Raw genomic sequence first — 24,081 nt, forward strand, 5'->3', positions numbered from 1 at the left:
AGCTTTTACAGACATTTTGGTCACTGCGGATACAACACTCCTTCCACTTTTTTTCTTTTTTTTTGTAAAATAAAACATGCACTTATGAATATAAAGATTTCAAGGGAATGCCCATATAGATGGATATGGACATGGGAATGAATACAAAGTATTAAATAAACATGATTATTTGGCTCAAGCGAGCATGTTTTTATATCAGGTGAATTGTGAAGGGCTGTATCCGTGATTTATCCGCTGCATTTATCCGCCATCGCAGCGTTGTTGACCTCAACAAGTCAACAGCTCGAAAATCGTCCGCTTGTTAATCAGCTCTTTTCCAGAAGACCATTTCCAGCCTATTCTGCGACTGCCAGGCCTCTTTTCATGTGGCGGCGTTGTATAATAACTCAATGGGCGGATCGGGAAGGGGATTTTTTTTTTCCCCGAAGGGGTTGGACGCTCGCCGTCAAGTGGTCAGTAACCGTCGATCATTCTGCATTTGGCAGGCGCTTAGCGGTCTAGTAGTGCGTGCAGGTGTGCTCGGCTAAATGTAAGCCGTGAAAGGCGAGCCTCTCCAAGCTGAAGGCGACGTATTCCACGGGAAATAGATCTTAGATTTAGATGAAATCCAGCTTAACATTCAATGTTGATGCTACAAAGCGAGAGCTTTCATGCCTCCCCTCATCCTTTCTTATAGAATCCCGGCCTTTTCGAGTATCGACTTCAGTGCACAATTTTCTTTGATGCCTTCACTTGTTTACTTGTAAAGATCGGAGCGCATCCCCACATCGCTACCGCCAAAACGACACGACGAGGCCTGTGAAGTCCTCCGTGTTTGACCACGGCTCCTACACATGCGGTGCTTGAAAGTGCACAACAACAAAAAATCCCCTGCTCAGATAACGCGCTCGCAAAGTCACTCACGGATAAGAAGCACACACGCCGCAGCGGCCGCCTTCCACCTGGAGCCAGGAGAGGGAAAAAAAGGCACTCACTCGCGCACACAGAAGTCAAGGTAAAAGATAATGCGTTTATTTAGTAATCAGCAAATAGCTTTTATGCAGCGGGTAAGTGGCGACGCCTGCGAGGCCTTGATAAGATCGTTTGCTTTCAGGTGTTTCCCTGTCGCACGGCGTACGGCATTGAGCGCAAATTGAAAACGGGTGACCTTTTTTTTTTTTGCCGCAGAATCAAATTGACTGCGTTTTTCGCCCCCCAAAAAAGATTCTGCCGTTTCAATTACCATAAATTTGTGATACCGCGTCCCCTGTCGTACGCACAAACACGTGCGCGAGACGATGTAGCGCGGGACAATGACACGGAAAAACGCACCTTTTGTTCAAAACGCCGTCGACCACTACATCCTGTCCGCCTGCAACCCCCGGCTCCCCTTTGCGCTGGCATCTTTCCCGAGGAAGACATTACTATGACAAATGAAACGCCACAAAGCCCTCGATGGGCTTAGCAGGGCCTGAAAGGTCAGTAGCTGCAGTCGTGTGCAGGTGTGTGTGTGTGTGTGTGTGTGTGTGTGGTGTGTGTGGCTGATAACATTGAGTCCTCGGGTGCGGAAAACAAGAAGTTCTGGTCCATTCTGCTCCCCACGCAGATGTACGTAAATGTCAAAGTGACCAGCCTTCCTAGTGTGTGTGTGTGTGTGTGTGTGTGTAATTGTTTTATGGACAGCTGCGCTTGACTGCTGATGGCAGACTTACATTCCAGCCAGGAAAATGTGGCAGCGTTCATTTAGCAAGATGGACATTGGAAACAGTCGCCATGCTCCTTTTTTCTTCTTCTTCTGTCTCTCTTCCTACTCCCCCTCCCCAACTCCTCCAACACATTATCAACAATGTAACAGTATGTTCAAAGGCCCCCTTCTTTAGTGGCGCACATTCAGAGCTGCCGACTTAAGCAAATAGCTATTTGCATTCTATTAGGCGGGAAGGGGGTGAAGCACCATTCTTCATCCAATCTACACATCTAGCTGAATATTCTTTCTTCCAGGCTCCAAATCTCTGCCCCCCCCCCTCTCCACCTCCCCGCCTCCCCGCTGCGATCGTCAAAGCAAGTCAGAGCAATCAAAGCAATCAGTGTTTCCTCGCGCCAAAGCCGATCGGAGGGGAAGTCGCTGCCAAATTCCCAAAAAAAGAGCGAGCGTCCAATCATAATGATGGCTCGTGTGATTCTGTGGCGTTAGCAAACGGGGTTCTCTTTGGACCATCTGTTGGGACGGCGTGCAGGAGGAAAAACAACAGCAGCTCCAGCAGGAATGTAGACAGGGAGACACACCGAACCCCCCCCGGTGATATCGGCAGAGTGTGTGGCTTGTATAATTGTAAGTGTGTGTGCATTTTATGTGGCTTGGATGGCGATATATGGATGATTTATTGACGGTTTACATTGTCTCTCCAGGTGTTAGATCTTTGCAGATATTTCCTTTTGTGCACAACTGAATTGTTTTTTACCCAAAAAGGGCCTGGTGTGTGTGTGTGTGTGTGTGTGTGTGTAAGTGTGTGTGCATGACAGCCTCAGCTGATCTCAGCAGTTGTGTGACAGAGTTCAGGTGGTTAGTTTTAGCAGCAGCAGCAGCAGGGTTACCGGTCAAAGGATTTCTTTTCCACATAGAACTTGAAAGAACAGCAGCGCTAACATCCCTTGGGTTGGTGTCTCAATCGGATCTGGCCTGTGTCAGGATGTGTAACAACAGTTCTCTCTCTCTCTCTCTCTCTCTCTCTCTCTCTCTCTCTCTCTCTCTCTCTCTCTCTCTCTCTCTCTCTCACACACACACACACTCAGACACACACAAAGATATCTCCTCTTCTCACTTTCTCTTTCCCTCTCTCTTCCCCCCCATCAGCTCATCAGATAGTGCTCTAACAGTCTCAAATGGTTCCCAGGAGATGCATCATCCCTGCACACACACACACACACACACACACACACACACACACACACACACACGCACACATCCTGGTCCTCATTGATGGGTTGAACCGCTTCCCTCACTGGTGTATAACTCACATAGCCTTCAAAACTCAGACAGACGTCTGGCATGTAAACAGTCAGTTTTTTCTGTAACGGCACTTCTTCTTCATTTCGGAGAGCTGCCATTTTTTTTTTTTTTTGTTAAAGCGGAGGCACCAAAAAAAATACAAAAATAAAATGAAGTTACCGCCTGCCAGGGCGGAGGGATTATCACAAGACTAGTTGTGGTATTATAGCTAAGTAGGATGGAGAATCCTAAAATCAGCTGCCTGGTGCTCGGGCTGGACCAATCTCGCGTTTAGAAGGGTGCGAGATTTAGCAATTTGCAACACAAACCATCATAATAAGCCAGAATGTGTAGGCTGGTGACAATAGAGGGAGGACCGAGGGGGGCGATGAATACGGAGATATCCCGCTGGGCCGCTAGTACACTGTCCAAAACATGTAGACTCTCGATGTTTAGTCCGTGGGATGATTTTCTTGGGAAATAATCTCAGAATAACAAGATGCTCTAGCGACAGGAGCCGTCGGTTCGCGTCTCCGTATTCCAGAGCCTGACCACAATGGAGGTTGAACATTTAGTTTTATGATTTGGAGCATGGCCAGGCTGTTTCACCGCCGTCTCACACACACACACACAGGGACTTAACAGTGTTATGTATGGCTCCATCGCTCCGTATAGGCCATAATCACCCTCTCTCCATCTCAGTAAGCTCATGCTAAATGACCAGACGTCTCTGGCGGCTGCCATGATTTGTCTCTCCGCCGCGCATCGCATCGCGTCGCACCTCACCTCACCCCCTCCCCGCCTCTCTCCTCCCTGCTTCCCCGCCGCCATATGTCGTGCCTGTGTGACCGGCCGACGTGTCAGGCCTGACTAACGCCTTAACGGCACGGCTGACGTTGATTTATTTCCTCTGAAATCTGGGAAGGTGGGGGCTGGCGGGTAATAACACAGAATGACATTATTTGTTTATCAAATCCGAGGCTGTTTTTCTTGGCAGTCAAGATGTGACGACTGGATACCACCGCCGCACGCACAAAGATTTCTGATTGTGCCGTGATTAGAAGGTCTAGCAAGTCCCTTAACCTCATCCGAGGGACCGTTTTTAAAAGTCTTGACAGAGCGGAGAAAAGATTGAGATGAAGCAACACAGTTAAATAGTTCCCGACGCAGATTTTCTTTAATTTGTTAAATTTATTAAAGAACGTTTTCGATCTGAACTAACTGGATGCTTCCTCTATCTGCAGAAGCAGAGGAAGGAAAGAGACAAGAGAATAAACAGTACTTTAAATACCAGATGACCCATTTAATGGGAGATATTTTATCTTCCCACATCCAGAGTGCCTGTCACATGTTCCGCCTCTCGTCTGTAAGATAACGTCGGGGCTGTTCAGCCTGTTGCAACTTCGTCTCGGTGTTATTCAGTGATCAGGTCTAGCGTTCTGGCACTTTCACAACACATTTGGTTCCCCTTTTTAACATGTAAATGATGCATCCCCCCCTCCCCCCCCAAAAGCTCGTTAAAATTTGATCCCTGGCAAATTTGCTCAGGAGCTCGGAATCCTCAAGAAGCAATTAGCCGATTTAATTTGGCTATTTGCCCCGGCGTTCAGAAGTGGATGTTTGTTTAAAACGGCACCTTCACCTTCCGTTATCAGCTGTGTGAATAGTATCTCCTGGAACACAATGCTGCGCTGTGGAACTCAATAAAAGAGTTAAAGGCAAGGACAAGCTCAAAGACAGACAGCCTGCCTGATAACAAAAAGGGCCTCACCTAATAATGAACAACCGGAGTTGGCTTTCTTTGCTCCGACATAGGGGAAGCTAGGGGGGGGGGGGAGCTCTGCCAGCACTTGCCAGAATGTTTTATGGCTAATTGAAGCATTTGGAATAAAACAGTCACAAAATGGCACCCTTTAGGATTGCAGTGGGGTTAATATATCGTGATCCCACAATTAGCCCAGGATTGTTAAGATCTCTTTAATTCGGTGAGGCCCATTAAGCGGGATGGGCGGGAAAGTGCTCCCACCGAGACGATTCCTCTCTCCTCTCTTTGTTCTTCCCTCTCAGCAGCTGCCGGAGTAATCAATATAAGTGGACGTGGTCGTCAGCAGGTTGCCAGGTTATCCCGCCGACACCCCCTTTGGGTGCCATAGCTCCGGAAGTCCGCCCTCGCACGGACTTTTTGTTTATAAATATCCAACTTGTGAGTCATTGGCTGACTTTGGTTGCAGAAACTCTGCAAGGTGTGGTCCTTCAACTGGCGTGGAGAAGGTGGCCCTCCTGGACAGGGGTATTAGATCATGCATCTCCCCCCGGGGTAGAAACCATCACTGAGGTTTTGCTCTTTACCCCAGTTTCTCGAATCCCCACTTGGCCCGATGAGTGCCTCTACGAGAGCTGCAGCGGCGGCTAGTCGTCACGACTCAGGGTTTTACAAGTGTCTCTTTCAGAATACGAGAGTCCCTTCTGGGTTATCTTGAGGGATGCAGTGTGCCTGGGGGAGCTTGCCAATTGGTGGAGTTTTTTTTTTCCCTTTTTTTGTTGAAAAACGGGATTGAAATCGCTACATTTGAGCCTGCCACAGCCTCAGAAATTCCCCAATCCTCTCCAAGCCATGACATAATGAAGCTTGCACAGCCCTCTCAACTTTAAATGTAACTTGTGGCGCAGACGGCAGCTTCTACAGGATGTTTGAACTGACTCCCAAACACAGCATCGCTCGGGTGGTTGGTGAGGTTGGACCCAAACAGATGGGCTGGCTCATTAAAGACTCATTTGTGATAATCTAAAATGATCTTTTTCGATTTGCTCATGTATGTTTGGGTGCGAAGAAAAGGCTCCGGCTTTATCAGCAGTTAATACCTACCCGCTTAGTGCTCAGGTAATAATCGAGATGCTGGAAAATGGGGGAGCATTTCAGTAGCGTAGGGGTTCCAGCACAGTGGATTTGAAGCTCCTTGCGAGTAATTAAACAGCACGCCACCTCATACTGGGAAAATGTCCTGCAAGGCATTTGCCTGCCAATGCGACATGGCCCCCGGTCTACGCCGTGTTATCTCTGTGAAATATGTCCCCTTTATCATTTCTTTTTTGATAATGACTGAGTGCTCATGTTGTTAGGAGAAAATCTACTCGTTTTTTTCCCTCTCCGTTCGTTAGCTTACCGAACGTCTGCCGTATCCGTGTCGGAGTGCATTAAAAATGTCCGCTGTCATTGGCGAATCCCAACCCGCTCCGAAAGCGCCGTCCACGCTGGGTGGGTAATTATGTAAAACCAGTGGGGTGGACGGGAACAAGTGGGTGGGTGACATTCTGTGCATGTGGGGAAATCTCGGTCTTTTGAGGTCTAGCACTGATATCTGAGGGGTCTGGCGGCCCCCCCTTGGCATAATGATGGCCACACGCCGCCACCGAGCGACGATAATCCTGCCGTGTGCATAAAGGGATTTGTTCTTGTTGGGCCGGCCACGGAACATCCCGAGGTGACGATGCTGTTTATCTTTCTGCTGTCTCAAAGTCCCCCAGGCTTTAATGGCCCTGGAACTTGCCGTTCCTGTTGTCACTTGTCTCACACACACACACACACACACACACACACACACACACACACACACACACACACACACACACACACACACCAACACAAGCTGCGTCCCTCTCACTTTTAATATTCATTCTCTCTATTCTTGTTTATTCTCCAACGAACACGCATAGTTATTATGTCGATATTCGGCGGCTCACATCTCCCTCTCTATCCGTCTCCATACAGTACATTCATCTCTCTGTCTGTTTATTTCTCTCTCACACACACACACACACACACACACTCACAGCTATAAGCTCCGCCATTAACCAGCCAGCTGCAGCAATCGCACAACTCCTCTTGGTACATCAAAGAGACGCTGAGTGGCAAAAAAACAAGCTTTATTTTTCACAAAATGTTGATGCTAACTTCCCTAAGCTGTCGTGCCAACATTTATTTTTAAATATATGGCGTTTATTTAGCATTAGCGGGTGCTAATTCTGCTTATATGGCGATTGTTTGCAAGTGTCTCACTTCTGTAGGGGGGGAAGAGAGAGATAGGAAATCATCTTTGTTTCCTTCACCCCCCATGAACCCATCCGCACCGCGGTTCACCCCGACCCGCGTCCTGTCTTCCCCGAGATACTTGCCACTTGTCAGGCCTGGTAATGGGTTTCTTGGGGGGAGATATTATTTTGGTCCAGTAAGCTGCATGCTTAAAATATGAGTGACAGGCTTGACTCACTTGCATGGGGAGAAAATTTTGTTTTTTAAAAAGGCTGCCAAAATAGAGCTAGCTCTGCTGAAAAAAAAAAAAAAAAAAAAAAAAAAAAAAAAATATATATATATATATATATATATATATATATGAGAAGCAATCTTCCCACTCTGTTAACAATGAATGGCTGCATGCAACCACCCACCACCTTTACTTCCCTGGAAGAAGAAGCAACTTCTCCTGACTAAAATGTCCTATTTTCCCTCCCTTTTTTCTGCCTGTCTTCCCCCTTTCCCTCCACCCCAAGAAGATAGATGAAGAAAATGAGGCCAACTTGCTGGCAGTGCTTACAGAGACCCTGGACAGCATCCCGGTGGATGAGGACGGATTGCCTTCATTTGAGGCCCTGGCAGATGGGGACGTGACCAATGCCAGTGACCGGAGCTGTCCCTCCTCCCCCGACGGCTCGCCGCGCACCCCAGAGCCCGAGGAGCCTTCCCTGGTAAGACTAGCAGCTCATCCTCCTCGAGATCCTCCCATCAGCTCCATCTCCAGGGGTCAAAACAAAAAAAACATGACCTGCAAACCCCCTCTCTTTTGTGCCAGTTCATGGAAATCTCTTCAGCAAAGGCACCAAAAAAGTGTCCATTCGTCTGTTAGACTTCTGTTTTTGGCAGCGGCATTTGCCACATTTGCCATGTATTCACAGTATGTGTAGAGAAAAGCTTGCAGGGATGCAGATGCAGCGAGGAGGGAAGTAAATGGCATGGATCAGTGTGTTTGCCGCTCACTGCTAATTACATAACAGCGCTATTGTGGCACCAATTCAATGGTATGAACGCTGCGGTGGGGCCAACTACGGTTGACACGGTGCCACGGGCCCCGAAATCAAACCGGCACAGAATGAAAGTAAGGGGACAAAGAAATCCCCCACCATGCCCGAGTCATCTTATTTTTGGCAAAAAGGCAGTTTTCTCGATGAAGTCAGGTTACCTTTTGTGCTCTTTTTTTGTTTTTGGCGTAGTCATGCCATATGCATTTTCTCTAGCTTAAAGGCTTTGACCTAAAATGTTATGTTGTGTGTCGTTCTAGTCCATTATATTCCATGCCGGTCCCTTCCAATGACCTTTAGCCACATGCCTGAGTGTGTTTATTCAATCACATTCGAGAAGCTCGGCTTTGTCTACACAAAAACACCTGCACAGGAATGAGAAAAAAAAAAAAACCCTTGTCACATACTGTAAACTGCTTAAAAGTCTCTTATCTTTTTAAGTCTGTCAGTGACTTTATCTTTTCCAACTGCAGTATTATACATTTGACGAAGTGCAGGCTGTCTAATTGAAGGAAAATTGTAATTTGCATACCCCCGTGCTCACCCTCCTCCTCCTCCTTCACCACTTTCTCTTGCTGTGTTTGGGTCCATTCGCAGCTGAAGAAGCTCCTTCTGGCACCCGCAAACTCCCAGCTCAGCTATAATCAATACACAGGTGGCAAGGCACAGAACCATGCAGCCAGCAGCAACCACCGGATCAGACCACCACCTGCCGTCGTCAAGGTAGGGACACACACACACACACACACACACACACACACACACACACACTCTACTGCCTTGCTGCTTTTTCACTCCTGTACACACAGGTTTTTTTTCTTTCTTTTTCTGTGTTTGTTTATCTCTCTCACCCTGTCTGGTTCCTCGCTCTTTTTCTCTCCCTTTCACACTTTTTTTTTTTTTTTCTGGTTTTTGGTGGCCGCCTTTAGAAGATGTTAGACTACTGCTCTAGTCGACTGTCCCAGGGGGCCGGCTCGTAATGAAAACAGGCTGATTGCTGTTGGGCTTTCCAGGCGAGGCATCGGCACCGTTGTCTCATTAGCTCCACCACTTATCCGCCTTGGTATGGTGCCTGTTGAAAAAAAAAAAGAAGAAGAAAAAAAAGAAAAAACAGCGACAGGCACTCTTGCGGGAGAGATTGATGCCTTGAGATGACAAGATCAAAATATCCGAGTTAATGTTCTCATTAGACGGCTCTCAAAAGGATTTTATTTTTTTCAAAAAGGGGAGGTTGATTAAGATGAATTTTAGTATGTGAAATATGTGATTCCACTAATCTGTTTGCATTTCATTTCGGAACGTGACATACTGTACCTTCAGCGTACAGAGCGTGATCGTTTGCTTTTGTCTGAATGTAAAATCATATCGTGTGGTAACCCCAAAAAAAATAAATAAAAAATCAGCCGTCACAGATTTGTGTGCGTACTATGTTTGCACATGCGGTGCGTCAACCTTCCTCACATGGTCTATTTTCATACTGTGCCTTTTGAGTCATCCATTTCTGGAGCACGGCGAATGAGGGCTCCCGGAGGACACGGTGCGCGTACAGAGTGGCGTTGGTAGTGCTCGCTGCACCACGCAATTAAGATGATGGGCGGACTGCACTCCCTGCATCACGTCCCAGACAGTCAGGCGACCACTGTGCTCCGGCTGTCTGAGTCCCTTTCTTTTCAGCCTCTCCGGCTCCATCTCCTACTTTTTTCTTTCGTGCCAAGTAAAGTTTTTATTTAAAGAAACTAAATTATCTTCTCTGTCTCATTGTGCAGACGGAGAGCCCCTGGAATGGCAAAGCAAGAGGGGGCTCCAGCCAACAGAACCGCCCGGTGAGGCGGCCTTGCACTGAGCTGCTGAAATACCTAACAGCCACGGATGACATCCTGCTCCACACCAAAGCCAGTGACGCCAAGAGCACCTGGGGGGGTGCGAGTAGCAGGGAGAAGAGCGGCCTGGGTCTCGGCGCCTCTTCCTCTTCCTCTTCGCCGTCCTCGTCATCCACCTCCTCCTTCTCCTCCCTCTCGTCCACTTCTTCTTCCTCTTCCTCCGCCACATCCAAGAAGAAATCAGCTGTGCCATCCCAACAACAGCAACAACAGCAACAGCAGCAGCAGCAGCAGCAGCAGCAGCCGCCGCCGCAGCATCACCAGCGAGGTGAGAGCCGGGCTGCAGGCGAGTGTATTGTGCCTGGTGTTGGGGCTGGGAAGTGGCAGCGTTGCACTCACGATGACGGGGTTGAGGAGTCGGAGGGTGCTTCTATCCCTGTCGGCCACCGAACCTCCGCCTGCGGCCACGCCCGCCCCAAACTGGAGCACGGCGAAGAAGGAGGGCCGCCAGGCGACGCGGGCCGCCTGGCCGCCGCTAGGTTTATTAGGTATATGCATTCTTATTCCCTCCCTCCCCGAGAGGTGAGTCACAGCTGTGAGCGTTGCCGAGAGGCTGCGGGCGCCACTCAGGCTAGCGAGGGCTTTGGCAGGCAAGGCCGTAGAAGCGATAGAGGTGCCGGCCGCGCACCGCGTAGGCACATCACAGTAACGATTAAGAAACGAGAGGAGAAGCTGGGGCACCCCTTACTTAGCCAGCTGCTCACCTCCAAGCAGAGGCCTGCTCAGTATCGGGCCCGCCTACCCCCACCCCAGACCACCCCTCCACCCCGCATTCAGAGCCAGTCGGCAGGTAAGAGGCCCGAGAGCCCGGCGCAGGCTCCCTCAAAGGTGCAGGAACAAGAGTTGGGAGGCGCCACTAGAGACCGGGGAGTAAGTCAGCTTGAGGAGCCTGACTCGGGGTCCCTGCTGTCCCCTCTGGCCTTAGACCTAGACAGCTGGGTTAACCAGCCAGACTCGGGGCTAGACATGGGCTTTGACCTAGAGCTGCGGTGGCTAAGCCAGGGGCTCTATGGGGAGGATGGTGACCATGATGCTGCTGATGTTGATGATGATGATGATGACCATGTCACGGGCAGCCCCGATACTAGAATTGCAGAGGCCGCCCCTCCCTGCACCATACAAGGGCAAGGGCTCCCACACAGGCAGGCACTCAGCGGGCACCCCGACGACCTCCCGTTGTTAGGTAATCATGACTGCATCCCCCCCCCCACCCACTGGCCTTATCTCTGCTCTCTCTTCTCCCTCTCCTGCTCTAACCACTTCCCAGTTTGACTTCACAACTAACCCCCTATTCTAATTTGAATCTAACAGTCATTCTGAGGGCATAAACAATGACAACAAACCGCCTGCTAGCCCACGCTTTTTTTCCCCCCCACCGAAGTCCCGGAGGCATTCTTTCAAATTCAGACGGATTTTTAAAACAGGAGGGGGTGGGAAAAGGGGCGAGCCTTGTCTTGCTACTGTACGTCTTGTATTCATTGAGCCGAGTGTACCGGATACGTGCCTTTTAGACTCGGGAGGTGCTGATCTCTAGCAAGCCACGTTCCCTTAGCTGGAGCAACAAGTCGGCCTGAGCCTCGGGCAACTGCACAAGCTTCCTTGACTCTCCTTTCTTCCTTCTTTTTCCCCCTCCTCTGCTGTTGGTGCATGCGATTATTACTTTAATTTTTGTTGTACAGAGAGGGGCTCACCCACTGTCATGTGTCTTGTTTGTGGCATCGTCTCTTTATGTCTTTATTCCATTCCGATCTGTGTGTTGTCTTGAGCGGGGTATGTCTGTGTCTAGACACCTGTGTCATCACTTCATCCTGCCTCACAGAGTGGACAGTCTGTCTTTAGACGATAAATTGTTAAAACAGGGTCAATCTAAAAAGTTTTTCACACTAGTGTCCGTAAAAAAATATTTTTAACCAGGTATGGGTGTTTTTTTTTGGTAGCCATAATTGCATTCGATGAGCCAATTTGACGTTAATTGTTGCAGACCTGTTCTCTTCTGCTGTGAGTGCTATACCCAGGTCAATAATTACCCATGCTCCTTTGTGTTCTGCAGCCAAACCAACCACCTTGCCACTTCCTTTGACCCCAGAGTCTCCAAAGTAAGTGTGAGAAGTTTTTCCACGTTATTCTAGGCAAAAAGGCAACAACAAACTGCAGAAAAAAAAGACAAAAACCAAAGAAAGCGATAAAGACTAGAATCCAAGTTGAGGCATTTTTTTGTGACTCATTTCCATTTCTTAAATCACACAAAAAAAAGCTTTTTAAAGTCTTCCTTTCACCTGAGAAGTTACACGCTGCGCGTTGCTTTTTGTCTTCCAGTGACCACAAGGGATCACCGTTTGAGAACAAAACCATTGAACGCACATTAAGTGTGGAGATTGCTGGAACCCCAGGTAAGCACACCTTTCTGATCATTTTTTCGATTCAAAAGAGAGCGAATATGCGGGGAGAATTCTGGTTAGTAATGGGTTAACTGTAGCTTTTCCAACATCTTGATAGTTCCATCACAGTTCAGAGTTCAAGGTGAAGGCATAGAAGAACATTTTTATGTGCTCGAGTATTGATTAGGCTTTCCAATCTCTTCAGGGTTTATTAGCGAACGCCTCCCACCCTTCAACCCCCCCCCTCCTCCACTGTTACTGAAGAGTTAATATGCTTTTCCTCTCCCTCTATCAGATCCTAATGCCCTCTGACTGACAGCTTACTTAGCCTACACATCATGGGAAAATTGAAATGGCAGTGTTATTGTTTTAATTGGTTTTGCGGCGTAATTTGCCTGTATGACTCGTGCCGGTCCAATCCGTACGCCCCCCGGACAATTCTGCAATTAGATCAGCTGACTGGGGAGTCGATTTCCACTCATACGACTTGGATGCAAAGAGTGCTGTCTTGTAAAAATGGAGTCAGAGTGAGGTTGTTTTTTCTTCACCATCACGATTGCCAAACTCCTTTTGTGTTATTGAGTTATAATTAACTGCAAAAGGAACGTACAAGCAAAAGGTAATTACAAGACAAAAGACATTCAGAGAATATCAAAGAAAGCTGCATTATGGGTCCAGGTAGCTCTTTATCTCTCTCTGTGCATGACGATGCCGGTCATTACCCCACGTCTCCCCCAGATTAATCATCTAAAGTCAATAAATACAAAATGGCACACCGTGTGATGTTGCGCCGGCCCCGTCGGGTATTCATTTACCAGTAGGGGACATTATCGTCATGCATACCTCATGTCTTCCCCCCCCTTGCACCTTCTGCTTATCTCTTGTGCTGGGTGGAAGTTGTGGCACATCAGACCACCGAGAGATCTCCCTCGGTCCGTCTGACCTTGGTCCAAGTGCTGCTTAACCCTTTTGTGTGGATAAGCTTCGGGGTCAAAGGGGGTCGCCTGTTGAGTCGAGCAGTTAATCAGTTAATATTTCCTCCTGTTTTACTGCACGTGGTGGTGTTTATTAACGCGTGGCCAAGTCTTGTCCGTTTTCCGGCGCAGGGTCAAACAAAGCCCTTCACCTGACTTTACCGTCCCGAGCAAATTTAGGATTGAATATTAGCAGGGAAGTCGTTAGCGCAGAGAGCCCCGGGTAACTGAGCCCCCCTTCCCTACTTAGGGATTAGCCTCTGAGTCCCGTGCTGAACGAGACAGATGGATACAGATCCCAGTAAGCGGAGAGGTGAGAGCTTTGAGGTCGCGGCGTTACACGTCCTTTGCAGACTTACAGTAACATTCCGCTACAATGGAGATTACGGCTGCCGTCGCTGATAAGCGATGGAAGTTAGCCAGGTGTGCGGCTCCGCCCTCCACCTTGAAGGCAGGTCGCCGATGGAACTTTCCGTGAAGCGCTGATTGCTTTATGCCTTTATGGTGCATTGTAGTAGTAGTGGTTTACGGTTCCATTGAAAGATAAATTTGATGATCGACCTGCACAACGAGCCAAGGGATGATTTATACTCATACTTTTGGACTGTTAGCTGCATGTTTTTCTTGACACGTCTCAAAGAGGTGCAGTAAAAGCTACAACAGGCAGCGAGCCCCCTGGGATCTCGCTGTGCTGGCCTAATCTCTGCCAAGCTAATAGATTTACCCTGTGCTGCCGTGTTGTCTTTAATTACTGTATCTCATGACACCGGGGTGGTCTGTGTGTTGCTATTTGCATGGCTTACTACCGGATCAACTCTTTAATCACAGAGTTGTTATTTATTCCGAGGCCTCCTCGCATTTTACAGCCGTGAGAGTAGAAAAAAAAAAGATTATAAAACTCTTTTCTTTCCGTCTTGTTCACTTGTTTGATCGTTTTCTCTCCGGTGGCTGCGTGATTGGTTGTTTGCGTCGACGGCTCATCCATCACCAGCAAGTTTGACTGAGAGGCACATATTTATCTAATTCTGATTTATTTCACCTCCGTCGCTAATGGCTCCTAGTTTATGACCCCACGCGCACATTGTTTTGGACAGATGGCGCTTCATTGGTGAAACAGAAGTTCCTCAGGCATCGTGTAGCACCCCGCCTCCCTCTCTCCCTCCTCCTTTTCATAGCTCATTTCGTTGGCACGGGTGCGTTTATATGTCGGTTATCGCTATCAGGAATCGAGGGGAAGAGGGGGAGAAAAGCGGGTAAAAAGGAGAGAGAGGGGGGGGTTCCTACATGCAGACGCATCCGGATAATAAGTGGGATGATAAGCCGTTGGATCAGGCGTTCCAAACACAGCGAGGGGTTTCAGAAAAAAAAAACTTGCTTTATGTATCAGGCTCCCACACTCCCCGTGCATACTCGAACAACGGGATTTGATACTAATAGCTGTCATTTGGTGCAATTCAGCAGCAAGGGGAAGAATGATGTGCATTATAAGAAAGGCAAAGTACGAGGGGGAGCGTAGGTGTTTCAAAGTGCCTGAGTTTGACTCCAGTGAGACGAGACGTTAGTGACGAGTGTGATGTGTGTGTGTGTGTGTGGGCACAGACGGAAACAGGATAGGATGCTGAGAGACGGAGAGGGAGAAATAGAGATTGATCCAGGGAAGAATGCAGACAGGAAAAAGGAAAAAAAAAAAAGGGGTAGAATAGAAGACTAAAGGAAAGAGAGGGAGAGTAATGGTGGTGGCTGTTTGTGTGAGTGCATTAACAATGCTATAAAGTGGGCTCATCTCAGGACTTCCCATATAACTGCCATCTGTCTGGTTGTAAATCTGTAAAAGGCTGGGGAAACTTGGGGGTGGGAGTGGGTTGGGAGGGGGGAGCAGTAGGGAAGAACGACAACCCCATTCGCCATGTTTCCTGTGCTTCCATGACATGTCGCCGCGGCAACATCACGGACATTGACAGTCGTGACATATCTCCCTACAAAGATGCTGGATAGTCTTGATTTTTTTCAGGTCTTCTGGTTTTATTCAGATGAATTGTCCACTGTCCGATACAGAGATATGATACATGTACTTTACATTTTTTTTTTTTTTTTTTCATCGGATGCATTACTCTTGTCCTCTACGGGGTTTTTTGCGTCGTGTTTTCTTTTTGTGAAAAGGGATCTCTCCAAGGTCAGAGAGGAGCGGGATGGCAAGTCATCCGTATAACAGCACCGCCGTATTAAGTTACACCAAGCATTACATTAATCTGTCAAGATCGCAATAAAATAGAGATCAGGATTAGGCCAAGTGAAAGTGAATATTTTAATCAGGCGTGTATCTGTTACCACTGTCCATAAAACTGACCTGAGAGTTTATAGATGAGGGAGGGGAGAGAGAGAGAGGGGGGTATTTGGGGAGGTTTGCATTATGATTCTATTTTTCATTTTATTGCCCCACCCCCACCAACCTGTCTTCCCCTCCCTCCGCAGGTCTGACACCACCTACCACGCCCCCACACAAAGCCAGTCAAGAGAATCCTTTCAAAGCATCGCTCAAAACCAAGTTGTCTTCATGTTCCTCATCGGCCTTGGCATGCAAACGAGCCAGGCTGAGCGAATTGGGCCCCGGCTCTCTGGCCCCGGCCCCGGGTGCCTCAGGCGGGGGCCCCACTAGGAAGGGTCCCGAACAGACTGAGCTTTACGCCCAGCTGAGCAAAGCGTCCAGCACCCTCCCGTACTCGGTCACCCAACACACTGTGGGGGGCGGCGGCCGCGAGGAGCACCGCGGCACTAGCAACAATAAGCGGGCGGCGCCCCGCGGCTACAGTGACCACGACTATTGCCAAGCGTCGGCCCGCGTCAAGAAGGACGGCGGCGCGGCCGCTGTCGCCGTGACCACAGCGGCGGCGGAAATGACGGTCCCCTCAGGTGCCACCGCCGCTCCCGTGCCTACCGCGGGCAAAGTAGACGACAGGCATGTCGAATGTAAGGACTCAGCCATGCCACCATCCTCTTCATCATCTCCATCTCCGTGTTCTCCATTATCAGCTTCACGCGCTCCCCTGGCTAAGCGGCAACACGTCGTGACGGGGGACGCAGCCCGGGTCCAGGAGCTGGGGAGGCAGACCCTTTCGCAAGCCGCTCAGATCCCCTCGCAAGAGGCGATGGACTGTGACCACCTCCACGCCATCAACAGGAAGCTCCTGTGTGACCAGGAAATCCGAGCAGAACTCAACAAGCACTTTGGCCACCCCTTACATGCCCTTTATAGCAAGGCTGGGAAGGAGAGAGAACCAGGCAGCAAACCAAGTAAGGCTACAGCTCCTCCGGCCCTTGAGGAGGGAGTGAATGGCTCCAGCGCTCAGAGGCCGCCTGGCTCCGGCTACCTGCACCCGGGGTTCCTGCCCTTTCAGGACGAGCTCGAGCTGGGCGAGGGCCGCGAGAGCCGCTTCCTCTATCCCTGGGAGGGCACCCCTCTGGACCTTCTCTTTGACTGCTCTCCCTCCTGCTCACCACCATCCAGCTGCTCCCCCTCACGAGGCTCCGTCTCCCCGCCTTCCTCCCTCCTCCTCTCGCCCAGCAGGCATTTCTACTGGACCAGCAGCGGATCCCGCTCCCGCTCCCGTTCCCACTCCGGCTCCCGCAGCTCCTCCTCGCGCTACCGGAGGCGCTCCCTCTCCAGCTCACCTGACAGACGCCCCTCCTCCTGGTAAGTCGCCTCTGACACCCACACACACACACACACACCTCCTCCTTTTGGCTGCTCCCATGCATGTTTATACAGGGCTTGGATTTAGCGGAGGATCTAGCTTAGGAGCGTAAAATAGACCTTATCAATCGTCTGGAGCTGGTGTCAGACAGGATCGGAGACTCTCAGCATGGGTTCTTGACTTCCTGTTTCTGTGCCTTACTAAATACAGGATGGATTTGGCAAGTGTTGGACAAAGAGATTTAAATCGGCAAGAGTGAGAGAGAGAGGTGGAATGGATTCTAACCAAATTGTCTGCGGTTATTATAGTAACCTCATTCTGCCTTTTAAAACAGGTGGCACTTCACACTCTCTGAAGTGACAATGGAGGGAAAAAAAGATTGGTTGAATGGTGCAATCCCTAAAACACACAATGAACAAAAAGAAAAAAACCCAGAACATGAAATGCGCCAGAGGCGCTGGACTTTTGAAAAGTATGAGTTTTAATCTCGAGGCAGGGAGTTTTATTCGAGTGTCTTCCTAACACTCAACTCCCCCCCTCCTCACCCGCTCCCCCCCTCGCACGCTCCCGTTTCCTGTTTGATGCCAGGGCTATTGTTTTAAGCGGCAGCTGTTGTTTTTACTGAGTGGCAAGCCCTCCTCTTTTACATCCCCAGAGATGAAAGCCAAAATCCAGGCTGTGGGAATGTAGTCTCAGAAACCTCCTCTCAAAAGATACGCCTGTCATCATAGCTCTGTGTGAGAACTACATTTCCCATGTTCCCCTTTGATCAGAGCTGAGGGGGTTTCTGTCAGGGTTTTTGTTTCTGGTAGAACAGAGGCAAAACGAAGTTACCGAGACGGGATGAGAGTAAATTAATTTTGTCAGCGCCAGTCCTCACAGTGCAGGACTCCACTGCAGTGACTCGGTTTGTTTGCCTGATTACTTAAAGGTCAGTTTACTCCAGAGAGCCAATAGATTCACTACACCCGGCTCAGGTTCTCGTTCCTTTCACTCGACACCGACCCGCTCACAAATTATACAGTAATGGTCTCGAGGCATTCGATCAGACTCTTGACAAGCTTTGTGAAAACACTGTGTGGGGATCGGAGTCTCCAAAGCGACAGAACAAGAAGCTTGTTATATTTTCATGCACGAAAAAATAAATAGAATCTCGGCACAACGGTTTCTCCAAATCCCTCGTCCCGTTTCAAGTCGAAACAGGGTGAGATCCCCCGATCTTTCCGAAATGGCATTCCTCTGCTTCACCGAGCTTTTTTTTTTCCGAACTTCTCTCCCTCCATCATTCAGCTCTTCCTTCTTCTGCAACACTTCAATAATTAAGAAGCTTAAGGAGTGCAGGGATGCAAGCTCTCCAGTCAGGCCATCAGGGCGTACAGTATGAACCACTTCCTCATATAACATAGATTGCACGCACTGTAGCTCGGGTGTGAGTAAAAAGTTCTGTAGCAAATACCTCGCACTTGTTGTGGCCCACGGGCTAAATGAGGAGAATACAGGATGTTTTATCTGGAATTAGCCCAGTTTCTAACATCAAAAATGGGTCTTGTGAATATCAAAGAGGTTAATTTAGTTCCCAAATCCAAGAACAAATTATCCGAGGTGTCACAAGTCTGCAGTAGTCATCAGTAGGTAGACTTCTAAAAAAATTCTAATGTGTGATATGAACAGCATTACTGTGGTTTTGCTCAAAAATAGCCTTTTTTTTTCTGTTTTCTCCCAGGTCTCGTCACAACACAGATTCAAGCACCTTTCGTTCCAGGACTCAGAAGAGCCCCCACCCTCAGTCTCGATCTCCTCTCAGCCGCAGGCCAAGGTGATTATTTTAAAGTCATTCTTCTTCTTTATGCATTATAGTAGTAACTGCTTGGCAGAATTAGTATGGTTTGCTTAAGTTTAACTGTAGACACATGCTGTAGAAGTCATTTTTTCTTCCTGTCACCACTCTTGACATTCACTTTTCACATCAACACCAAAGCTCACAGCCGCTCCCAACCACACGGGGGCCCCGTGACAAACATCCAGGGCAAACATGTTTAATTGATCCTGTGTTATTAGTCTGCAGACAAAAGGATCCCAAATCTGACGCACGTCAGATCATCATGGTGGTAGGAGCGTGACGCTCCTACCACCATGATGATCTTCAACTTAGTTCCCCTGTAGTTTTTTCTTCTTCCCGGGAGCCACTGCAGAGAAGTACTGTCACAGTGCAGGAAGAGAGAGAGAGCGAGAGAGAGAGGAAGACTGACACCATCTCAGCACTCCGAGCTGATTTGGCACCCACGGGCCTAATGACACCCGACAAGCCTGAGAGTCGCTCATCAGTCGGAAACTTAACGGACGCGTCTTGTGCTAGTCTTGGGTGGGTGGGGTTGTGGGTGTGTGGGGGGGGGAGAAAGTTGCACTTTCCTTCTTGATGAAGCCCTAACTAAGCAGAAAGTAATGACATGTGAAGTTGTGCTGACAGTCGCAGCTGCCTGGCTCCCCGACCGCGATGCTCGCCGGCACTCCCGCGGGCCTATCCTGCAGGCTGCGTAATCATAGCGGTGGCAAAGAGACATCTTATTAACATCTCCATTTCCTTTCCTTTGAAACCCACCCCCTCCTTCTCAACCGTCAGCGGGGGAGGAAACGGGGGGGAACGCTCCTCCGGTGTATACCGGCAATTGTTTTTCACATTCATCAACAGGGAAGGGTGAATTTAGAGGACGAGCCGGGACGGTGATGTCATACGTATCTTTTCTCACCCCCCCCCTGCAGGTATGACAGCTACGAGGAGTACCAGCACGAGAGGCTGAAGAGGGAGGAGTACCGCCGGGACTTCGAGAAGCGGGAGTTCGAACGGGCCGAGCAGAGAGAGAGGCAAAAGCAAAAAGCAATAGTGAGTCAGCTAACGCCATCTGATTCCTCTTCTTTCTCCTTAAACTGCTGTGGCACATGCAGAAATCCCCGCAAACCTCCCGCGGTCGCACACATTACCGAGGATGAGACGGCCTCCAGCTCACTGCCATGCGCCGCCCTACTAGAAAGAATAGAAGTGAGTGCCTGAATGATTCAGGCGACAGGCCCTTCCTTTTTTTTTTTATCTCCGGGTTGTGTATTTTTAACGTCTGGAAACACTGTCGACTCTTATTAATCACACCGCGGGGGGGGGGGGGTGAAATGTTAAAACGGTGGAACACAGAAACCGGGAGAGCAGGACGGAGGAACGGAGACGGCCACTGATTTTCTGTATCTATTTTCAAAAATTCAGCCCTGATGCAACGTCATGTTTCCCCATATCTCCGTGTGAGAATTACTACGACCACTCCATCGACGAAGCGCGGATTGAACGGCGCAGCAATGCAAACGCCGCTCGGCATTCGTACGTTTTCAGATGCGGGAAAAGACAAACAATTACAGAGCAGCGGAGCTCAAGCTGTCAGGCGAGGTTTGGGAGGCCGGGGATGTCTCTCGCTCGCTCGCTCTGTTTTTTTTTTTTTGCCTCATTCCCTCACTCACCCACACACAGGCAGCCCTCAGGGTGCCATCAAGAGAAGACCGCCTATTTATCAGTTGTCAGCAACTAAACCCCTAATTCAGCAAATACTTTTTGTCTCAAACAGTATGTAAGCATTAAAGAGAGAGGGGTAAAAAAAAAAAATGCATACAAACAGTAATCCGTGGTTAATTTGTATCTTTCCTATGCGACTCTATATGAGTGTGATGGGGCAAAGGTCAACTTTGAGTTTAGCACCAGGCAACTGATTTACTACTTCTACTACTGCCCTCAAGACAGCGTTCAAATTTCCAACGGGCCTCCGCGGACTTGCCCCAGTAATGGCAAGTAAATGAATGAATAAATAAATAATACTAGTGAACCACTATAGCCCCGAGCTTGTGCTGCGTTATATGATTAGCATATGCAATTAAATTACTCAAATGCCATAATTGCAGCCTGGTGCAGTTTGTTCCTAAATTATTCCACTATGACCCCGGCGTCCTCTGAGGTTGAAGCAAATCTGTGCAGGTTTTTTATTTTATTTATTTACCCTTGTGGCTCCTCTTAATGCTCCCTTTCTCTTGGATATGAATATCTTCATAATATTAACTTGACAATGCCCGCGCATTGTGACGTTGAAAGGGAAGAAGCAGGCTTTTTTCTAATACTGAGTCACCTCACAGCTTTATTTTTAGACTTTGAAGCAGCACCCCGAACTTAAGACATGGCATCATTTGATAAAAATCACTCCGCCTGTGGTTGATGAGTTGCAGAGAGAAAGAGGAATTGTAGTGCCACGGCAGACTTCCAAACTGCAACTCCATCAGATAAGAGGAAGCGGGCTGAACCAATCACGGAGGAACGAAACAGACAGAGGAGAGGGACAAAAACAGGGGGGCGAAAGTCAGCGGCAGTATCCACGGGAGTGATCAAGGCCAATTCATTAGGGGCTCGGTGAAGAAAGAGAGGGGGGGGGAACGGAAAAACACACTCCCCCTTTTTTAATCTCCTTCCTCCGCTCTGTCTTCCCTCTTAACGAGCAGGAGGAGAGACGGGTGGTGTACGTGGGGCGACTGAGGTCCGACTGCACCCGGACAGAGTTGAAGCGCCGCTTTGAAGTCTTTGGCGAAATTGAAGAATGTGCAGTGAACCTGAGGGACGATGGGTAAGGCCCCAGGACTTTTCTCTGTGTGTGTGTGTGTGTGTGTGTGTGTGTGTGTGTGTGTGTGTGTGGGTGTGTGTGTGTGTGTGTGTGTGTGCGCGTGTGTGTGTATGTGTGCATCTAAATGGTAGTCTGGTATTAGTGCATGGGGGATCATGTAATGCACAAAAATCCTCAGAGGTGGGAAGCAACAAAGTGCAAATTCTTCATTACGTAGAATTTTCAGTTACTTTACTTGAGTGTTTATTTTTCTGACGAATGTGTACTTTTACTCCCCACGAATATCTGTACTTTCTACTCTTTACATTTTAAAAACAAGCTTGTTCCTTTAGTTTGAATGCATTTGAATTATGGATTATTTCTATTTACTATGATGCAGGATTCACACAACCTTGCAAAAGAACAGCCAGTAGAAATGTCCTTCATAGGGATACTTTTTACTTTATAGTTTATACTTGTGAGTACATTTTTGTCCTTCAAAGTGATCATTTTTACTTTATACATTTCATAGCCTGTCCTTTTTCACTTTTCCTTGAGTAAATACGTTGAATCAGTACTTCAACTTTTACCAGAGTCAGTACCAAAGTACCTGTACTTCTACCTGAGTATAGATCGTGTGTACTTTTCGCCCCTCCGGAGCAAAGGCAAGTGTAAGACAAAGACTTTTGCAGTCTCCGAGCGTCTCCTGCTCCATCTACTCTTAGCCTACGGAGCCCCAAAGATACACTTTTATTGATTCTCTTTTGCATATAAATAGCGTGATCGTCATCTAAGACAAGGCCCCCCCTGTTCAGTTATTGTTGCCCCACAGGCAGCGCTCTGACGTATCATTTTCTATTCTCGACCAGGGACAATTTTGGCTTCATCACGTACCGCTACACTTGTGACGCCTTTGCCGCCCTTGAGAACGGACACACCTTACGCAGGCCGAACGAACCTCAGTTCGAGCTGTGCTTCGGCGGACAAAAGCAGTTCTGCAAATCACATTATACAGACTTGGGTAAGTGCAGCTTTGTTGTTCTCTCCATCAGCCCCCTGCAGCCATGCAGTTTGTTTGAGGAGCTGGGAGGACTGTCAGAGAAAAGAAGGGGGGGGGAATAAAACAGCAAAGGCTTGAGTGATGCTTCCAGAGATCAACCTTCCACCGGGCATTCGTGGCTCAAAAGGGCAAGAAGAGTTCAGGGGTCGATCTGTGAACATCCCAAGAATAGAGCTCCATTTCCCTCTTAGTTGCCGTGGCGTCGTAAAGAAAGCAGACTCCATTACTCATGTGGTGTGCTTGTTACTGCTTCGTTTGATATGAAAACACAGGAGAGAGACAGCACTTAAAAGCATGTGCGCAGACGTGTTTTTGTCTGCCGTTGGATATATATATATATGTGTGCGGGAATCACTTTTAAGTCGGTGGCGAGGAGGAAGGAGGGAGGAGTAGAGATGAAGGACAAAGGTAGAAGAAAGGCGAGGGAAGAGGAAGGTGGAAGCAAGGTTAAGTCCCGGCAACCCCTCCTCACTTGACAGGGAGGTTCCATCTGTTGCCAGCTGTTGCCACGCTGGAAAAGGAGGCAGAGCCTCGATGTGGCAGGTAGGGGCCGGTCATTTACTTTAGAGGGAGGGGCCCCGGTGGGAGCGTACCTACTTATGCACACCTACTGCCTTTGCTGGGAGTCACGGCAGATGCAAAATTCATCAAACCTGAGTGATTCCTTCGAGTATCCGTGCATGTGCGCGGCCGATAGCTTCCATATTGATACAGAAATCTTAAATGGGTGCAGCTGAAGGTTGCATTTGATAAATAATGCAAGTTCTTAGTGAAATCAATGCTTATTTCTGGCCCACATGCAGGAAAAAAGAGTCCTCTCCTCTGTTAGCTGCACGACTATACCAGTGGTGATAATAAAGCAGCCACATTGAACCTTGAAGAGATGCCTCATTATATCAAAATATCATCCGTTCGATGATGACATATAAGATAGGTTTTGGCTCTTGCATCCGACACCAGTTGGCCTATTTACCAGCAAAATGGGAGGTCAGGAATGTATAATGCACCGCTACGGTAGGGTCAATGGGTCAACGGAGACAAAAAAAAGGAGTCCTTTTCTCAATAAATGAAGCGGTGACTGTACACGCTTGAAGCGATCGGCTCCATAAGAGAGGACATGATGAGAAATTGACACGCAGAGAAACAGTTGCTAATCCTAAAGCCTTGAGGACAGACATTATGCCGAGATTGACTAATCAGTCTACTGAAATGGAAAGGCCTTCATTCGAGCGCTTCTTTGTCAAGAGCGGGCTATTTTTGGTCATCTTAATACTGATAGCGCAGTAAAGAGATTGAGAGGGAAGGGAGGATCTTATAATAGCGTGTGGTATCCGAAACCTCTCCCCACCGTCTCCATCTTGAAGGCTCTCGCGCCCCTTTTTTTCCCGTGCGTTTCGGAGACACTGTCCATTAGTTTTGAGTAGAGCGCCGGGG

General features: G+C 48.6%; 1 protein-coding gene across 7 annotated transcripts in view; it reads left to right on the forward strand.

Annotated features, from left to right (window-relative positions):
* The window catches only part of ppargc1a (peroxisome proliferator-activated receptor gamma, coactivator 1 alpha), a gene marked incomplete at its 5' end in the record, with an annotated part of 217,790 nt that overhangs the window by 189,833 nt on the left and 3,876 nt on the right, over window positions 1–24,081 (forward strand). For 3 of the 7 annotated variants that reach the window (XM_084002618.1, XM_084002619.1, XM_084002621.1), the window contains 9 exons: window positions 7,517–7,711; window positions 8,639–8,764; window positions 9,808–10,409; window positions 12,238–12,311; window positions 15,746–16,964; window positions 18,689–18,781; window positions 19,726–19,846; window positions 21,490–21,611; window positions 22,457–22,608. In XM_084002618.1, coding sequence (XP_083858744.1) covers window positions 7,517–7,711; window positions 8,639–8,764; window positions 9,808–10,409; window positions 12,238–12,311; window positions 15,746–16,964; window positions 18,689–18,781; window positions 19,726–19,846; window positions 21,490–21,611; window positions 22,457–22,608 — 2,704 coding nt within the window. Of the gene's footprint in view, window positions 1–7,516; window positions 7,712–8,638; window positions 8,765–9,807; window positions 11,105–11,971; window positions 12,018–12,237; window positions 12,312–15,745; window positions 16,965–18,688; window positions 18,782–19,725; window positions 19,847–21,489; window positions 21,612–22,456; window positions 22,609–24,081 lie in introns of all 7 variants that reach the window. The other 4 variants (XM_084002622.1, XM_084002623.1, XM_084002617.1 and 1 more) reach the window with 3 other exon arrangements.

Source organism: Eutrigla gurnardus (genome assembly GCF_963514095.1).
Source record: "Eutrigla gurnardus genome assembly, chromosome: 23".
Classification (NCBI taxonomy): domain Eukaryota; kingdom Metazoa; phylum Chordata; class Actinopteri; order Perciformes; family Triglidae; genus Eutrigla; species Eutrigla gurnardus.